Here is a 17,653-nt window from a genome sequence, read left to right as displayed (position 1 = left end):
CCTGTCTTTAAAAAAAGTGCCAGTTTCAATGGAAGCCTCCATAGTTGGCAGGTTTTTGAGCATGTCCTCTAAAAGAGTAGACAAGCTGTATTGAGTGTTGTCTGTTCTTGTTTGATGCTTTTCAACAGAGAAACCTCCATATAAGGATCTCAAAATTAAAAAGAGCAAGCTGTCCAGAGGCATAAATTTAAAATTAGGAAAAACAGTCTTCTCTCTGAAGAAGACTTTATTCCTAAGGCTTGTTCAGTGACAGAGTTCTTAAATAGCACTAGCAGACCTGGACAAGGTACAGTATTTTGTGTGAATGGCATCTCACTAATTGTGTAGCATTCTTAGGGAACCTGCTGTGAACTCTGCTCTGTTTTGCTATCCCTGAGGTCTGCTCTCTCAGCCTCACCTGATTCTTGCAGCTTGTGGTTTAAACGTTTCCCAGCTGGATGTGTTTCAGTGCACATGTCCTATGTGCCAGCGCCAGTGAGCACACACTTATGGTAAAGGAGAGGGAAAAATAGGTGTGCTTTCCTTTTAATGAAGAAATCCTGGGTTTGTGTGCTAATGTACTGTCTTCAGAATAATTTCCCTCTTCTTCTCTGAACTAGATTAGTTCTCCTTCTTGGAAGTCAGACTGAGGATTGAACAGATTTTCTGCCTTTCTCTGAGGTAGGATGTAATTTTTGTAGTTAGGTGAAGAACTGCTCAGTTGCCTCGAAAACAGCAGGGGGAAGAAATTATTTCAGTATATTTAGGGAAGTGCACTACAGCAAAGTTAAGATTTTTTTTCAGGCCTTCTTGTATAAATCAACTGTGTTAGAAACTTAACACTCTAAAGGCAATGGGGAAGTCTATCCACCTGTTTTTTTTTTTTTTACTAATCAAGTGATAAAAGCGGAAGAAGGTAATCGATTACACTCCCAAGTGAGCAACACAGTCAACTTCCTTCAACCAGTTTAATGATTGAGCATATGAAATTAGAAGTAAAAAACAAGTCGTGTTGCAGTTTTACCTACATGTTTTTACTACTGGACTTCCTTGAACTAAATTGTGAATAGATGAATAAGTAGCATGCGTTTGCCCTTAGAATTTTTATTGGTTTATGATAATCCAAAAAGGGGTGATCTGGGTTCATTTACATAAACATTATTGATGTCTTAATCACTTTTTTCTTCTCTCATCCCTCTGTTTCCCAATGGTTCCATCATTTAGAGACTTCTTGAGTAAAAACCAGGAGCTGTTACAGAAACTGTCTGAAAAGAATGAGGAAAACCTCCAGCTAGTGGAAGTTTTGAATGCTCTGTTTTTCATGCCATTTGGACGACTTCATAATTATGCCAGAACTTTGCTAAAACTTGCCACGTGTTTTGAAGTGGTAGGTTGGCTTTTCTATCTATAGTTCAATAAATAAACACATAAAACTTACAGCTTGGAATTAACTGTGTAAAGCAAATGCCAGGTAATTAAGAACAGTTTATTCCTCAGAGGAGCTACTTCAAACTTGTGTTTGCTGCAGGGAAGATCTTGTAGATATATTTGCATAAACTTACACCACCTGCATGGATCACATAGCAGGTATAAACTTGTTACCCTGCCAGAGCTTGTTTGTGTGCCTGAGTGCTTAATTGCAAATATATTGTTTTGATGTTTGCCTCTTGCTTTTCAGCTTCATCTGGCATTATTGCTGTAACTACCCTTGGCTCTAATACTCTACTAAAAACACTACATATATATTAAGCAGACTTTTACCACCCATTTAGATGTATATAATTGCTTTGTTTTGAAATAAAAGATGACTAAACAGGAACAGTAACTACTTGCACATTTAACCGAATATAGTAATTTAGAATATTGTTCCTGCAATTATGAGCACTACTTGTGGTACAACTTGTTAAGCTGCAAAAATGTAGATCATGTAATTGTGTATTAATAATTCTCCTTGTAATGTGTATTAATAATTCTCCTTGTAACATTCAGAGACCTTTGTGTGATTTTTAAAAACTATCAGCACATCAACAGAACCTGTGACCAAGAAAATGACTCTGTCTGCTCTGTTTATTACCCAGACCAACTGTCATGAGCAGCTGTATTGCTGCTTGGTTGATGTTGGTACAGGGGTTCAGAGATGCCCTCAGCTCTGTCTTACCTTGTGCCCTACAGGCATCTCCAGAGTACCAGAAGCTGCAGGATTCTAGTTCATGTTACGAGAGTCTTGCTGTCCATCTTAGCAGAAAAATGAAAGAAGCAGAATACACCCTTGGCTTCTGGAAGACTTTTCCTGGAAAAATGACGGTATGGTGACAATTGCCAGTCCATTAGCAGCTTGAATCTCTTGCTGTTAGTGCCTGTGTCTATTACTGGTGCTGCTGTCTCAGTTGCACTTGCTGTTTTTTCCAGCTGGTGTTGCTGTAGTACTCTTTACTTTAGAAAGGTTGGGCCTTTACTGTGAAAGACTTAAAGCACTGACCTTCAGTCCCAGTCAGTGAGAAGTGGGATGGTGTCATTTTGCTTTTGACCCCACGTGTAGGACTCCCTGCGGAAGCCGGAGCGGCGTTTGATCTGTGAGAGCAGCAATCGGGCCCTGTCCCTGCAGCACGCAGGAAGGTTCTCTGTGAACTGGTTCATCCTCTTCAACGACGCTCTGGTACATGCTCAGGTGAGCCAGCTTGCAGCCAGGCACAAGACCTTTTCTCTGCTTCAAACACTACATACTTTTCATACGGAGAAGTTTGTGTGGTGTAAAAATAAATCTGAAATTATGTGTCTTTTTAGAATTTGATTGCTTTGCCCTATGGCTGGCATGGTTTCTGTTGGCTGTTTCTTGAAGCAAAGTGGTAGAGTCATTAATGCTCAGTTTTTCCTAGTTCTCAAACAAAGGGAAAAAAGAAGCCATTTGGAAAAAACTGCATCAGTTAATGGGTTAATGAATCAGTAACTAGTAATGTTTCTCTTCTCCTTTCTTACAGTTCTCAACACACCATATCTTTCCCTTGTCCACACTGTGGGTGGAAGCTCTTTCAGAAGAAACTGGTAATGTGTGAGTATTCTTGCATGTAATGCTGAAATAGTCTGATATTTTGGGAGAGATCATGAGCATTTGATAACCAATTATTGTGAACTTGGAAGGAATACAGTGATTGCAGCCATGTCTACCTTTTTTTTTTGTTTTGTTTTGTTTCAGAAAATGTGTTTCTATGTCTTAAAGTTGTAAAGGTGGTAGAGAGAGAAGCAAGTCTTGTTTGCTGCTGCTTCTCTTTATTGCTAACTTAAAGGAAATTCTAGCTGGGGTAGGAAAAAGAAGATACAATATCAATGCTCTAAGAAACCTTGGGGTTTCAGGATGGAATTTCACAGATTAAAATACTTTTCCCCCACGTAGGAACGGTTTGAAGATTACAACACCAGAAGAACAATTTGTTCTTGTTTCTTCAACACCACAGGAGAAGGTGAGCATTTCTACAAATTTGACACGGCTTCAGTGATACAAATGAGGCTTTCTCCCCTTCCGTGAAACCAAATTGGGAGAAGGATTGTCTGAGTATTCCCCAAGAATGAAGTCTTCCTGCAGCTGAGTGTGCAGGCTGGCTGTGCATGGTGCCTGAGTGTAGCAGTGTTGCAGTGCACAGCACTGTGCTGAGCAGTGGCAGGGACATGACTGTGCTTGCTGTAAAGGTGGGAGTCGGTGCAAAGACAGGTGTTGGCTACATCCTGTAATGAGCCACTTTCTGTTTCAGACCAAGTGGCTGAGGGCAATAAGCCAAGCAGTGGATCAGGCCCTTAGAGGGACTTCTGACATGATTCTGTATGGAGCTGGTGGGAACGTGCCAAGACAGGAACCTCCTATTTCTCGCAGTGCCAAATACACCTTCTACAAGGACCCTCGATTCAAGGATGCTGTTTATGATGGGAGGTGGCTTTCAGGAAAACCCCATGGAAGGTAAAAGCATTGGAATGGAGCTGTTGAAACCAAAATGAAGTGGTTGCTGTAACAATAAGTAGGCTCACTTACAGAAGGTATTTGGAAAGTGCAAAGTGAACTGGTTATCTTATATATCTGTATATCTGTTTGTATTTTTGTCCAGAGGGATCCTAAAATGGGCAGATGGACGAATGTACTCTGGGACTTTCCGGACTGGGCTGGAGGATGGGTGAGATATTCTAACTACTTGTGGAGCCAGGCAAGAAATACCTTTTGTTGTAGGAGAAAACAGCAAAACCTTTTTAATTAAAGGTTTTACAGTCAGCCTTACTAACCTTCCTTACCATACAGTGATGCATCTTCTCTAATGTTTTCTTTGCTCTATTTCTGGTAGAGCAAAGGTTTAGTAATTTAGTGAAGAGACAAAATCTTGAATTCAGACTTCAGGGTTTGGGTGAAAACTAAGGAGAGTATGTGATCTTGATATGAAGATAACTAGTTCAGAGGAGACTGAAAGCAGACTGAACAGAAGGTCTGGACATTATCATGTTATCTGGTGAAACAAATAAAACCACTTGAAAATAACTTAATGTATTACACAGCTTTGAATTAATCTGTGGACTTCATTGCTAAGAATCTGCTTAGAGCACTGTTGAGACTGAGAGATTAACCTATTTCCAAAGGTGTTTTTATATGCATCTTGTGAGCCGACATGTCTGTACTGGGTAGGATAAAAATATGTGAGGAGTCCTGTTGTCTTCAAGATGTATTTTATCTTGAGTTGGAGGAGAAATTGAAATGGGGTCTGACTGCAGGCAGTTTTTTAAAATTCCTTTTGGCCATTGGTATAATGTCAAACCATAAAACAAGATTAGAGCTTTGGTCATTTGTAACTAAATGTAACTAATCATGGAGATTTTAGGATTGTTGGAGATGGAAACACTGCAAACAAGTCCCAGCCAGAAATAAATAGATTAGTATTTAGCTGTAATTGCTCAAATTATCAAATGTGTATACTTGTATTTCAGCATGCATGGTATAGTCTCAGCACTTAACAGCAGTGGGGTAGACATGCTCTCAGGAGAACCCTCAGAACTGGATCTTGATCTCCTCAGGAGATTAAAACCAATAAATACAATTGTATATCTCATTCTTTTCAAGCATACTGAAATTATGAATAATTCCTTGTTACTGAACATAATTGGAAGCTAGCATCTTTTGAAAAAATATTTTCTGTAGCAATACCTGCCTTCATCTTTCCCTGCAATAGAATGTACTTGAATTATCAAGAGCTGAAGAAAATAATAAAGGTAGAATCAGTGTTAAGATTCGAAAAGACTCATGGCTTGAGAAAAATGCTGCAATGTGGCTGCAAGAGCAGTATTTATAACATCACAATCAAAAAGGAGAGAGTAGTAAGGACTAAATTGACCTAGTGATGCTGCAATTCTTGCTTTCTCTTATGAAAAATATCACCTGCGACTGCTGTAGCTAGAGATGCACAAAAATGAGAGAGAGCATTCTGATTTTAGAATGACTCTGTGATGTGTATCTGCTCTGTTAGTGAAATGTATTGGTGTTACAGCTGCTTGTGTTCCATCTCTGCACTGGCAGGTATGGTGAATACAGAGTGCCTAACAAAGCACTGAATAAAGAGGACCATTACGTGGGATACTGGAAGGAAGGCAAAATGTGTGGGCATGGAGTGTACAGGTAACTTGTGGCACTTGTGTTACTGTCACTGCTCTGCTGCAGGAGAGCAGGGCTGATGCTCTGACCAGGCCTCTGCGTGTAGCTTACTTACATTGCAGACTTGTGGTCGTAGCTAGTGTGACTTATTTTCTGCTTTGCTCACAATGCAACTTCTACAGTGTTCTGTTATTAATGTCTGCTCTAATGTTGCTGCCACCTCGCAATATGAGAGGATTCTTTATTCTGAAAGATAACTATAACCTCCAATGGCCTTGCTTGTTAGGCAGAGAATGGCTTTAAAACAACAAAGCATCCAAAGACTTTTATTAAAGGATCACTTTTATCCCAAACATCCTTTAACTCTTACTGCTGCTTGCTGTGGTTGTAATGCAGTTCCTTGAAGAAAAAAGAGAGGATTTATCTGTGTGGGGGAAGTGCCCAACAAAACAAAATCAATCAAGAATTCCAAAACTAGCAGTAGATGATAGGCCTCTCACTTGTTCTTGTTGCTGTTGCAGCTACGCCACCGGTGAGGTGTATGAAGGGTGTTTTCAGGATAACATGCGGCACGGGCACGGGCTGCTGCGCAGCGGGAAGCTCACCTCTTCTTCTCCCAGTATGTTCATTGGACAGTGGATAATGGACAAGAAGAGTGGTTATGGAGTTTTTGATGATATCACAAGGTAGTGCTTCCACGAATCCTTATAACTCAAGTACGACATGTGATTGTAAAGAGTAGGAAAGGATTTGATTTGTTAGTACCAGTAATAGTGCATGTCTCATTTTTTTCTATGTTGCTGGCCTGTCTAGGTTCATGGTATAAAGAAATGGGTCTAGGAACTGCTTTTTGGTGCTGTTTCTGGAGTGAATGGTGGAGGAATTGCACTGGTTTTTTTGTCTTGCTTTTCTGTCATACTCCTGCCTGAAAACTGGCTCTGGATATGGTGCCTTACTGAGGTGTTGTGTTGTGCATGTGCTGAAAGTGTTATAAATTCATGTGAGAAGTATTCTTTCATCTCAGGCCTATGAGACTGGGTAGTTCAGTAGCAAATAATGGTGCTCATGAATTTCAACTCATACTCAGGTTTTCCATTAGCTTATTCTGTCAATGCAGTGGAGGGAAGATGCTTCTTCTCAGGGCACATTACTGAAATTATGGTCTCAGAGACAGACTTGCACTAAATATGTGCAGTAAACAAACCCTGAGCACACATCAACATAGTCTGTCTTTCAGTCACCAGTTTATTGGTTGTTTTTCTGGGAAGAGCTTTTGGTGAAAGCCCAAGGCATTGTTGTTGGTTTAACTGAGTGGCCACTTCAAAAGCCAGGCAGACAAAAGTCTGTAGTGTGAAGGGGGGATGTTTTTCCAAAACAGAGCTGTTGTAACATCTCTAGGTATTTCCTGATGTGAGTTTTGCATCTAGTCTTGCTCAGGGGTGGTGGTTGTTCTTACACTGTAGTGCCAAGATGTCTCTGCATACTTTCTTTAGTCATTTATTTACCTAGGACAAATAGATATCAGCTTTTCTTGCAAATCCTCTCACCTCCAGAATTTGTAAATGCAGTGTTAGTTCATGAAGGAGGCATTTGCATTTCCCTCCAGAGCTACTCGAACATGAGTGAGCTGCCCTGATGTAGTTTTGTTTCTGTTCTCAGGGAGGTAATCTGTGTATCTTTGTGTCCTCAGGATTTGTTTTCTGCACTTTTTCTGCAGCCCAGACAAACAGGGAATAGCTGCAGACACTCTTTATTGCCTGCTGTCATTGTTGCAATTATTTGAACAAGTGGGACTTTGAGTTTCCTTACTGGTTACCGAGCATGTGGAATCTCTCCAAGGGGCCTTCACCCAGCAGAGGCCCGTGTAGCTGGCAGGATGAATCATCAGACAAGCTTCCTGCCACCTTCTGGGGCCAGTCAGCTGGGAGAGACCCCTGAGCTTAGTTTAATGGTTGGGCTTACTTTCTTTACTATAAACATAGATTTTCCTGGGTACATTTCAAGGAAAATGCTTGGTAACAAGCAGAATTGCATCAAATCAATTGCTAGTTTTCCTCTAAGAGCAGGAAAAAAAAGCCTGGCTAAGTTAATTTTTTATTAATTGCATGGTGAAAATGTCATGTTCTCATTCAGAACAACTGGAAAAATAGGTTGTTTCAAAATATTTGGGACTTGCACTAAGTTTCAAACAACTCTAGCCTGACATTTGTGTGCTTATATAAAGGAAAAAAAGTATTTAAAATAGTCCCAAGGAGGCTGATGTTTATTTGTAAGCAGTTTTTGTCTAATAAATTTTTTGATGTCATGACCTTTGTTAGGCTGTTATACAGAAACTTTCTACAATATGATGTGTTTCTTTACAATATTTGCATTCTTAATACTTCAAAAATATCATGTATGACTTTCTAGGTCTCCTTCCTATTCCCCAAAAAGAACATCCAGGTTGCTTTTTATTTTTTTATTCTCTTCAGTTTGAGTTACCTGACTTTAGGTAAAAGAAATAAAAAACTTTAGCAAAACAAGAACTGCTCAGGTTCTTTGGGGCGTGCACTGGGTTTAACAGGGCTTCAGCACTGTCTCAGCTCATCAACTTGCTTGAATAAGGCCCAGTTTGAAATGTGAACTGGGAAAAAAAACTTCACTCTAATTTATTTATATCAGAAAGAGTCTGTATTTCCATGGAGCAGGTGAAGCTAAACTGACAGAGCCAAAGCAAGTGCTCTGTGACTCTCTTCTGATGATTTCTCTAATGGTAAATGTGGCTGTAAAGCTAAAGAAGGAATAGAAATGTATTATTTAGACTCTGTTTTTCTTACTTCATTTTTCTTCAGAGGAGAAAAGTACATGGGAATGTGGCAAGATGATCTTTGCCAGGGTAATGGTGTTGTGGTTACTCAGTTTGGACTGTATTACGAAGGAGCCTTCAGCGCCAACAAAATGATGGTGAGTTGGACACTGGACCCTGGGCTTAGGGCTTCTCCTCTAAGTGTGCAGCTTTCAGAGGCAGATGAGTGTGTTAGGCTGTGGAAACCTTCTGTTCTTCTAATTTGCTGTTGCCCATGCTCTTAGAATTATCTATATTATCCCTGCTCTGTTTTACCTAGGACTACTTCAGAAAGAGTTTAAAAATTACTGCGTGCTAAGAATTAATAGCAGGTTTTCTAAAGCTCATCTTTAGATCTGTGATCTGGCCTTCTCTTATAATTACTGCTATGTGTTCTTTATTAATCTTTTTGTAGGGGACTGGAATTCTGCTTTCTGAGGATGATACAGTCTATGAGGGGGAATTTTCAGATAACTGGACTCTGAGTGGAAAGGTCAGTGTTACAGTTGTCACTTGTAAACTGTTACCATTTAAGAAAATAAAAAGGTTGTAATTTGTTTCCCAGTGGATTTTAGTTAAAGTTTTTTATTATCTATTCTCAAGGGAACACTGACCTTGCCAAATGGAGATTATATTGAAGGTCTCTTCAGTGGAGAGTGGGGATCTGGAATAAAAATCACTGGAACCTACTTCAAACCTAGTTTGTATGAGAATGAGAAGGACAAGCCTAAAGCACTGTGAGTGTTGAATAATAAATAATTTCTCATATGGCTCATTAATACTTAGGAACGGAAAGATTGATTTTTTTCAAAGACCAGTCAAAAATATTTCTTCCAAAGAAACAGTGAGAGTTTGAAAAGATTTTCCTCTTTCTTGCTGCTCAGGAAATTAGATAAATATACTTTTATAGTTATTCTTGCTTTAATTACTGCTTGAATATGCAAATAGTGGCATGAAATTACAGAACAGCTGATGTGCTGCTGCTGTGCTGTAGCGGTCTCAAATTTTTTTTGTATATGTTGAAATTGACGGGTAGAACCTGAGTTCACAGCTGCTGCTGACTTTGGAGCTCCTGAGAATGACTGTGTATGTGGTAGCACTATGTAATAGTTTAGCAATTGCTGTATGGGATTCAGTGTCTTGGAAGAGTGCTCTGAAATTTCAGATTAAAATGGGAAACACGACTCTAATATTTTTACATAGATTACTTCTCAGTTGGCTTCCTGAAGCTTTCACTGGTAATTTCTTTGACAGTGCTGACACCTACAACAGCATGCAAGTTAAGCAGGGCCTCCCTGCTGAACTGAACACTTGCAGCCTTCACAGCTGTCTGCTTTTTACCCCAGTAGGGAGTCTATGAATTAATGTATGTACATATTTTTGAGGATTGCTTGTGAAATAAGGGTTTCATCTACACTCTTCTGACTGTCTTCAAGTTGAAAATCTTCTGGTATAATTTCTGAAAAGGCTTAGAATCTGCTTTTTCTGCTTTGTGAAACTGGCAGCATGGCGAAATGCCCATGTTGCTAGTTCTCATCTCAGATGTGCTGGAAGAAATATTGATGAAAGGTCTGACAATTTCTGACACTTGATTTAAATCAAGATAGAACTGTTAACCCTGACAGCATTTATTTGTTTTGAGAAAGCTTTTCAAAGCCCTAAATTTCATTATATGTCTGAGATATCTTTATCTGTATACATGGGAAGAAGGGCTCTTGGTTTTCTTCTGGCTATAGGTGATCCTTGAGCATTGTCTGGCAGTGAAAGGATGCCTGGTTTTGCTCTCTATCAGCACATCCCTAACATATCATGCAACATTATCTGTAGCTGCTACTTCAGGGTCAGCAGCTGTGTACCCATCCCTGGTATTTGTGTGGGTAGCTGTGCTGGTTGTGCACTCCAGAATAGCAAGATACTCGGGACTTACTTGTGCTGTGTCCTTGCTACATGAATGTTTCCTGAGACTTCTGAAAGAGTACCAGTGGTGAAGATAAGCACCAGCCCTTTGTTGTACTGCTTACTGGAAGGCTGCAAGAAAGAGTAAAACTAACCAGGTTCATAGCTGTTTTTCTCATGTAGGTATTAGTAGTAGGCTCTAGCTTTATTCTTAGTGATAAAACTTGGTTCACAGTAGAGACTGTTAAGTCTGTCAGCTTTTGGTAAAACAGTGTGAGAGATTAGATTGACATTAGCCATGGGTGGTTTTCAAGCTGAATGTGTAGTTTCATTGCTATTTGATTTTAACAGACCCACTGGTCATTTTATTAGGCGGAAACTTGGGATCCTGGCAGTGTCCCCTGATGAGAAATGGAAGGCAGTGTTTGAAGAATGCTGGAACCAGCTTGGATGTGAGAGCCCTGGCCAGGGGGACAGATGGAAGGCTTGGGACAACATTGCGGTGGCTCTGACCACCAACCGACGGCAGCACAAGGACAGGTTGGCTCCTACAGAACTGTCAGCAAGCAAAACAGGGTGGAGGAGGAAGCTGGAGTTGCACGTGGCTCTAAACTAGAAACTCTAAAACTGGAAAGTTTTAGTTATAACAGCAAATCCCAAGTGAAATCATAACCTTATTGCTCTGCACTACAAACCCTTCCAGGGACATAGTGATGTGTATTGCTACTTGAGTTTTTAATGTCAGGGGCTTTTTCTCCATTGTATACCTCAACCTGTACAATGTTTGTCTTTTTAAACTGCAGCCCAGAATTATTGAGCCGCTCACATACTCAGACACTGGAAAGTTTGGAGTTCATTCCACAACACATTGGTGCCTTCACCCTGGAAAAATATGAAAATATAAAAAAATATTTGATAAAGGTATTGTGACTGAAATGCTCACATAATAAAGCATGGCAAAGCATGACATCAAGCTTGCTTAGTAATAGCTTTCCTAATTATTTCCATATTTGCATCCCTGTAATCCATAGCTCATGCTTGCTTATCACTTCTTAATATATTGAAGTACACAGCTAAGACTAAAATCATTGAATACCTAATGAATGTTCTCTTAAACAGTTCAATTACTGTTTTCATTCTTTAATGTTGGATCCCAGCAAAGCTTCTTGAAATACTTGCTAATTTTTACATGTTAGTTTTAAGAGTACTGGACAAATGTGTAGTCCAAGTAGTAGCACAAGTTCTTGTACTGTCTTGACTCCTATAAGTTGTGTTTAGCTGCCACAGAAATCATATAATCCAAATGGCAAAGTGTTAAATATATCTCATTTTTGAGATATGTAATATATTTTTTAAAGCCTGTTGTTGGATCTCTCACCCATGTCTCTTGGATTACATTTGTTTAACTTGTCTGCCATTGATCTATCTGACTGGCCAATTAATATCCTTTGTCTCAGGCTTGTGATACTCCTCTCCATCCCTTGGGCAAGCTGGTGGAAACACTGGTGGCAGTCTACAGAATGACCTATGTTGGAGTAGGAGCAAATCGACGACTGCTGCAGGAGGCTGTGAGAGAGATCAAGTCCTACCTCAAACGCATCTTCCAGCTGGTCAGGTAACGAGACTCATGTCCGAGTCAGACTGCTGCTGAATTCATTGAAGCTCTTCCACGTACTGAAACTGTCTAGTGCTGTACAGTTCAAAGGTGCTGGCATTGTTACTTAATTTTGGAGGTTGCTTGTATTTTCCTCATCTTTTTAAGGAGTCTTGAATGCTTTATCAAAAATGGAAAAACTTTACTGTTTACACTTTTACTGTGTTACATCCCACATTGTACTTTGAAATGTGGCTTTAAGCAGCTCACCTAGAATATGGATTTACAATGTAATGTCTATGGATATTGGTGCTGTGCAAAGACAGTGGTCAAAGGGTATAGGGAATTCCAGTGTATTCCATGAAGTTCTTACCAATATAGCATTAAAGTTCTTACCAACATGGATAAACAATCTTCCTATGAAGAGCTGGCTTATATTCTTGAGAATAATTACAGCTTTAATTGTGTCCTGCCAGTCTGAAAGAGAAATAAACCAAATTACTAACAATTAGAAGCATTAACTGGAGGGTAGTGGTATAAATGTAGGAAAGGTGTCCTTGGAGGGGTTGGCCTTCCTAAGTTTTCTTCCAGGGAGCTGGTACTGTGTGTTAGCTGTACTGTCTTAGCCCACCTTCTGTTATTTCTGCTGACTTCCTTCTCTCTGGTCTTGCCTTAGTGCTAAGATCTGTGTTGAGTGACCTCAGGTGTTGTTGTGTTGCCGTTTAGGTTCTTGTTTCCTGATCTCCCGGAAGAGGGCAGCACAATTCCATTTGTGGCTACGGAGCCAAAAGGAAGACGATCGTTTTGCAGTGGGAAATCTGATTCCAGATCAGAATCTCCTGAGCCAGGGTACATAAAGGAAAAACAAATAAAAACTAACAAAGCCTTTATTTTATTTGTTGTGGTTGTTTTACTCGGGTGGGGGAAGAAAGAGAGACAATATTCAACTGATGGTTCTAAAGAGTGTTTTTTTTCCTCTATGGGTCTGATGACAGATTCTGATAAGCAAACGTCCATGTTATGGCTTTAATAAGCATTTCATGTTTGTCCATGCAATGGTTCTTTACTTAAAATTTGCTTGTCTGTTATGGGTAAGGAAGTTAAGGCTTGGGCCTGGGCTTCAGAAAATATTTGGGATAAGAGCACTGGAGGTAATTTATAATCTTTTCTTATCAGAGTTGCTATTTGATGGATTTGTACTTATTTTTTTACTCTTTTCCCTTGTAGAATAGGCTCGTGCTACATGAAAGATTTGTTCCAATGATTTTCATTCAATTTTTATAGATAATTGTTTTTTTTGTCTTCCTCTGTAAACCACCCCCTCTATTTTTTTTGTTGCAGCTACGTGGTTACCAGTTTTGGCTTGCTGCTCCCTGTATTACTGCCACGCCTCTATCCCCCTCTGTTTATGTTGTATGCCTTGGACAACGAGCGTGAGGAGGACATTTACTGGGAATGCGTTTTACGCCTAAACAAACAAACTGACATGGCTCTTCTCAGCTTTCTTGGCGTGCAAGTGTGAGTATGCTGCAACAATGAAACAGAAACTGGAGCTGGTTATGGTATGTCATTAGATAAAGCAACTAAAACGCCCAGTTTTCTGAAGTATTTTCTCAGATTTAAATGCATCTAAACATGTCTTCAAGCTAATTAGAAAGGTTGAGAGAGTGAATCAAACCTTCCCTCTTCTGAAACGGGGAGGTGGAAGGGATGGGAAGGAAGTAAAGATTGGCGTTGCTACAAAAGCAGAATGAGACATTTCAAATTAGACAGTGTTCTGGGAACCTGTGGGTGTAGTTGATCCTGTAGGAAGGGTGGTTGTATCTCACAATATGATGACTTCATTCCTGTAATGCGAAAAGTACTTTAAGTCTATATTCTTTCAGTGGACTGTGTTTGGGTTTCTTGCAGGAAGTTTTGGCCGGGAACTGTGTCCATCCTTGGAGAGAGTAGAAAGGTATGTTCATTGGGCTTTGTTTAAGTGTTTTGCCCAGTGCTTCTTTCAAGAAGCTCAAATCATCAAAGTGATCAAAGAATTTTTGACCAGGCTTTTTGCTTAAGATATGCCATTTTATTGTACTTCCCTTAAGTTTGCCTACTCTTTAAATGCTACAGTAATGACTTAGCAGGGTCACTGGACTAGATGATCCCCAGACGTACCTTCCAACCCCAGCCGTTCCGTGATTTCTTACCGTGGCCATCAGTCCAGCTTTGTCACTCACTGACTGACTGAATCAAGGGACCTTTGCTTGGTCTCTAGTTATGAAAGTGTGAGAATAAAAGTCTAGCAAGGAGATTTTCAAGATGCTTAATTGAAAGGGTTATATCATTATATACTTTCTGATTAGAAAAAATGTATCGTTTACATTCTTAATCATTATCCTGTTGAGAGAGGCTGAACTTTAACAGGGCAGATGCTGAACCTGCCTGATAAATGTTACCATGATTACACAGGTATCATCAAACACAAAGGATGCCTGCTTTGCCTCTGCTGTTGAATGTTTACAGCAAATCAGGTAATTCTCTTCAATTTGTCTTTCAGTGTTATACTGTTCCTGCTAGAGTAGTATCTGGTTTATTTGACTGGGATCCTTTATATGTCACCCCTTTTTGTTCACCTTTGTAAGAGAAGTCACTAAGATGTTTTCCAGTTCTGAATAAACATGCAATTTCTCCTGCTGGGGAATGAAGTGTTGCCTTATAAACACAACTGAAAGGTGTCTGTGGGGCACCATTTATTGTTGCGTGACGACCCTAACTTTCCACAATTTATAATCAAAGGCATAGGAATGTCTATCAAATACACATATGAATTTCCAAACAGCTGTGGTAAAGTGACCTGAGCATGGGAGGCTTTTCTGTGTCTGCTATGCCAGAATTTAAGAAATTAAAAATATTTTAGAAAGACCTTTTTTCCTTTTATGGTGTTTTAGTATAGTGGTAAAAGTTTGAAGAGAGTCTGACTTGCAGTAGTGTGCCTTGGTGTGGTGATTGTAGCCTGGGTCCTGTGCAGCCTTGCAGCCCTAGCTCTGCTGCAGTATCAATATCTGACTGACCTCCCTGGGCACAGGGAGGGCCATGCTGGCCAGCAAACCCTTCCTAATTTAGATGCAGATCTCTCACTGCTTACTGTCCCGATTTGCTTTTGCTCTCCAAACAGTACCACGTTTACCCCAACTGACAAGCTGAAGGTGATCCAGCAGACTTTTGAAGAGATCTCCCAGAGTGTACTTGAGACCCTTCAGGAAGATTTTCTGTGGTCCATGGATGACTTGTTTCCTGTTTTTCTCTATGTGGTGCTACGAGCCAGGTAGGCACTAAGGGTGGCATCAGTCATAAGCTGAACATAGGCAGTACAAGTACTTCTGTGTTAAACATAACTGCTGCTTGTTATAGGATTAGCTACGGGCTTCTTGTAACGTAAATTTTCCAATTTGACTGCTTGCTTTGACTGAAAAGATCTTGAACAGTTTAATATGAAAAGGGCCTGAATTCAGAATTAAGAAATGTTATACTGGCACCTTTTGTTCCTGTGTTCACTTTCCTACTGTCACATGTGGCAGGATAAGGAATTTGGGGTCTGAGGTGCACTTAATCGAAGACTTGATGGATCCCTATCTCCAGCATGGGGAGCAAGGCATCATGTTCACCACCTTGAAGGTATGAAAATTATTCAGAGTTACTAAAGACTTTATTTGGAAATAACCAGCTTTTAGCAATGAAGAGCAGCTTAGGACAAGTTATATGAACATTAGGTTATAACTTCTTTGACTTTTTTAATTGAATTTTTTACTAGGGTCAGCAAGGAAATTTAATGTAGAGCTTTGGATAACCTCCTAATTGCAGGTACTGCAAAGAAAAATAGTGCAATGTGCAAATATGCATTAGTCAAAGGTAATATTGGTTACTGTTGAACTGTTCTAAATGCTTACCTGGAGCTTGTCATTCCCCTGCAGCTTAACAAGCCTTACTGTCCCTATAAAAATTGAAATTAAATGCTTCTTTGGAGATTAGCCCATTCCATTAAAGTTTGAGTCTAACATTACATCAAGACTTTCCAATAATGCAGTTTAGGGTAAAAAACTCTGTCACTTTCCACATTTAATGAAGTATTCTTATCTTTTTAAGTATGGGAAAAGAAAGTGTGTTTGGAAGAATATCCTGTTGTACAGTAAGGCATTCATAATGTAAATACATTGTTCTAGTACCTCAAAACTGTTTATTATGTGGATCTTGGGACAGTTGAGCCGTGTGGAGCGTTTTAGTGGTGGTGTTTTGGTGTTTTGTTCATCTTAAACTGAAATGTTAGGTTATATTGATTGTATTTTCTGTCTGTGCAAACTCAAAATGGTTGGGTCCTCCATTTTGAGGATTTTTTTTAAGACCTACTCGTTTCATAATGTTGCAAAAAAGGAAAGATTGCATTGGTTCAAATTTACTAAAGAACCTACTTATGGAAGCTGAAGTAGAATCTAACTTACCATGAGTGCAGGTGTTGTCTGAGACATTTATATAAAGTTCCTGATCCTGGCTGGCCTGACCCAGTGCATATTTGAACCAGCACTAAGAAGTGAATAACTCTCAACAGGAGTTCAGGGTGATGGAAGTCGTTGCTTTTCAGTCTGAGTGCTTTTGAAATGCTTTATCCCTGCATCTTTGTCCTGTAAAAAATAATTCTTTTTTTTTTGAGTTCTTCTGTCAAAAGGCAAAGAGAGACTTGTAACCAAAAATATACTTTCCTCTTGGCATAGCTGGGAGCTGTGAAAATAGAGCCACAAATCATGCTGTCTTGCTTGATTAGGTGCTGGATGTAATTTGTAACTTAGTCTCCTGTTGCTCATTTTGCTAGCTTACATATCAGAAGGTTCTCACGTGTTGAGTGCCACTGTATCATCACTGCTTGTAGAGGGCCTTGTCCTCTGTTTTCTTGTATAGAAAACAATCAACTTTTTTGTGTGTGATGGTTTACTGTGAACTTGTGCTAATCTGAACTTTGTTTAATTCAGGCGTGTTACTACCAGATTCAACATGAGAAGCTTACCTAGACCATCATTTACAACCTGCCTCTGTGGGATAATCTACTCTGTGGAACTTCACTAATAACCACCTTTTCCTTGAAATGGCCCTTAGAAAATACTTGGTTATACTTCTACTGCTGCAGATGAAAATACTCAGTTGTTTCTCCTGAACTCCCAGTTCTAAGATTTAAAAACTGCAGCCAGAAGCACTTTCTGTGAAGTGGTGATGAAGTTAAAGACTTGGTTTGTCAAGTACCTACCAAGAAGAAATACTTTCCTATTCTAACAGAAAGATTATTTACTTCTTTTAATTTATCCATGCTGCACAAAGGCATGGCATCTACATAGAACACATGTGAGAGTCTGGACTGCATGGCTTCCAAAGCAGTGGGTTTGTTTTTCTTATTCCTGGTTCAGCAGCAGAAATGTTTAAAGGGAATGAATTGCACCACAGCACCACTTGGTCTTCCTGAATTAAGCTGTATGTTTGTTTATTTAAGAAAATAGAAATATGTTAGTATTTATAATGGGTACCTATAGTGTGTTTGGCTATAACGGTTTGAGGCATCTGTGTTGAACAGCATTGCTGAATGCAGTGTTCATGTGCTGTTGTGGAAATAATCACATTGTTACGGACTTCCCTGTTTACTAGACTTGTAAATATACAGGCATTCTACCATTCTTTCTGTTTATGAAATAAATAAAAGGCACTGACCACTTCA

At 39.6% G+C, this 17,653-nt stretch overlaps 1 protein-coding gene across 2 annotated transcripts in view; it reads left to right on the top strand.

The window, feature by feature from the left end:
• Positions 1 to 17,653, top strand: part of ALS2 (alsin Rho guanine nucleotide exchange factor ALS2) — a 35,511-nt gene extending 17,858 nt beyond the window's left edge. For both annotated transcript variants that reach the window (XM_056496132.1, XM_056496133.1), the window contains exons 13-34: positions 1,204 to 1,366; positions 2,152 to 2,283; positions 2,519 to 2,647; positions 2,958 to 3,028; positions 3,371 to 3,437; positions 3,726 to 3,928; positions 4,074 to 4,139; positions 5,525 to 5,623; positions 6,121 to 6,285; positions 8,431 to 8,542; positions 8,839 to 8,916; positions 9,027 to 9,160; positions 10,692 to 10,859; positions 11,123 to 11,240; positions 11,777 to 11,934; positions 12,640 to 12,762; positions 13,255 to 13,431; positions 13,825 to 13,870; positions 14,368 to 14,429; positions 15,074 to 15,223; positions 15,477 to 15,573; positions 16,920 to 17,653. In XM_056496132.1, the coding sequence (XP_056352107.1) occupies positions 1,204 to 1,366; positions 2,152 to 2,283; positions 2,519 to 2,647; positions 2,958 to 3,028; positions 3,371 to 3,437; positions 3,726 to 3,928; positions 4,074 to 4,139; positions 5,525 to 5,623; positions 6,121 to 6,285; positions 8,431 to 8,542; positions 8,839 to 8,916; positions 9,027 to 9,160; positions 10,692 to 10,859; positions 11,123 to 11,240; positions 11,777 to 11,934; positions 12,640 to 12,762; positions 13,255 to 13,431; positions 13,825 to 13,870; positions 14,368 to 14,429; positions 15,074 to 15,223; positions 15,477 to 15,573; positions 16,920 to 16,958 (2,557 nt within the window). In that variant the 3' untranslated portion in view covers positions 16,959 to 17,653. The remainder of the gene's footprint in view (positions 1 to 1,203; positions 1,367 to 2,151; positions 2,284 to 2,518; positions 2,648 to 2,957; positions 3,029 to 3,370; positions 3,438 to 3,725; positions 3,929 to 4,073; positions 4,140 to 5,524; positions 5,624 to 6,120; positions 6,286 to 8,430; positions 8,543 to 8,838; positions 8,917 to 9,026; positions 9,161 to 10,691; positions 10,860 to 11,122; positions 11,241 to 11,776; positions 11,935 to 12,639; positions 12,763 to 13,254; positions 13,432 to 13,824; positions 13,871 to 14,367; positions 14,430 to 15,073; positions 15,224 to 15,476; positions 15,574 to 16,919) is intronic.

The sequence above is a fragment of the Oenanthe melanoleuca genome, chromosome 7 (assembly GCF_029582105.1).
Source record: "Oenanthe melanoleuca isolate GR-GAL-2019-014 chromosome 7, OMel1.0, whole genome shotgun sequence".
Taxonomy (NCBI): domain Eukaryota; kingdom Metazoa; phylum Chordata; class Aves; order Passeriformes; family Muscicapidae; genus Oenanthe; species Oenanthe melanoleuca.
This window is presented reverse-complemented; position numbering and strand designations above follow the sequence as displayed.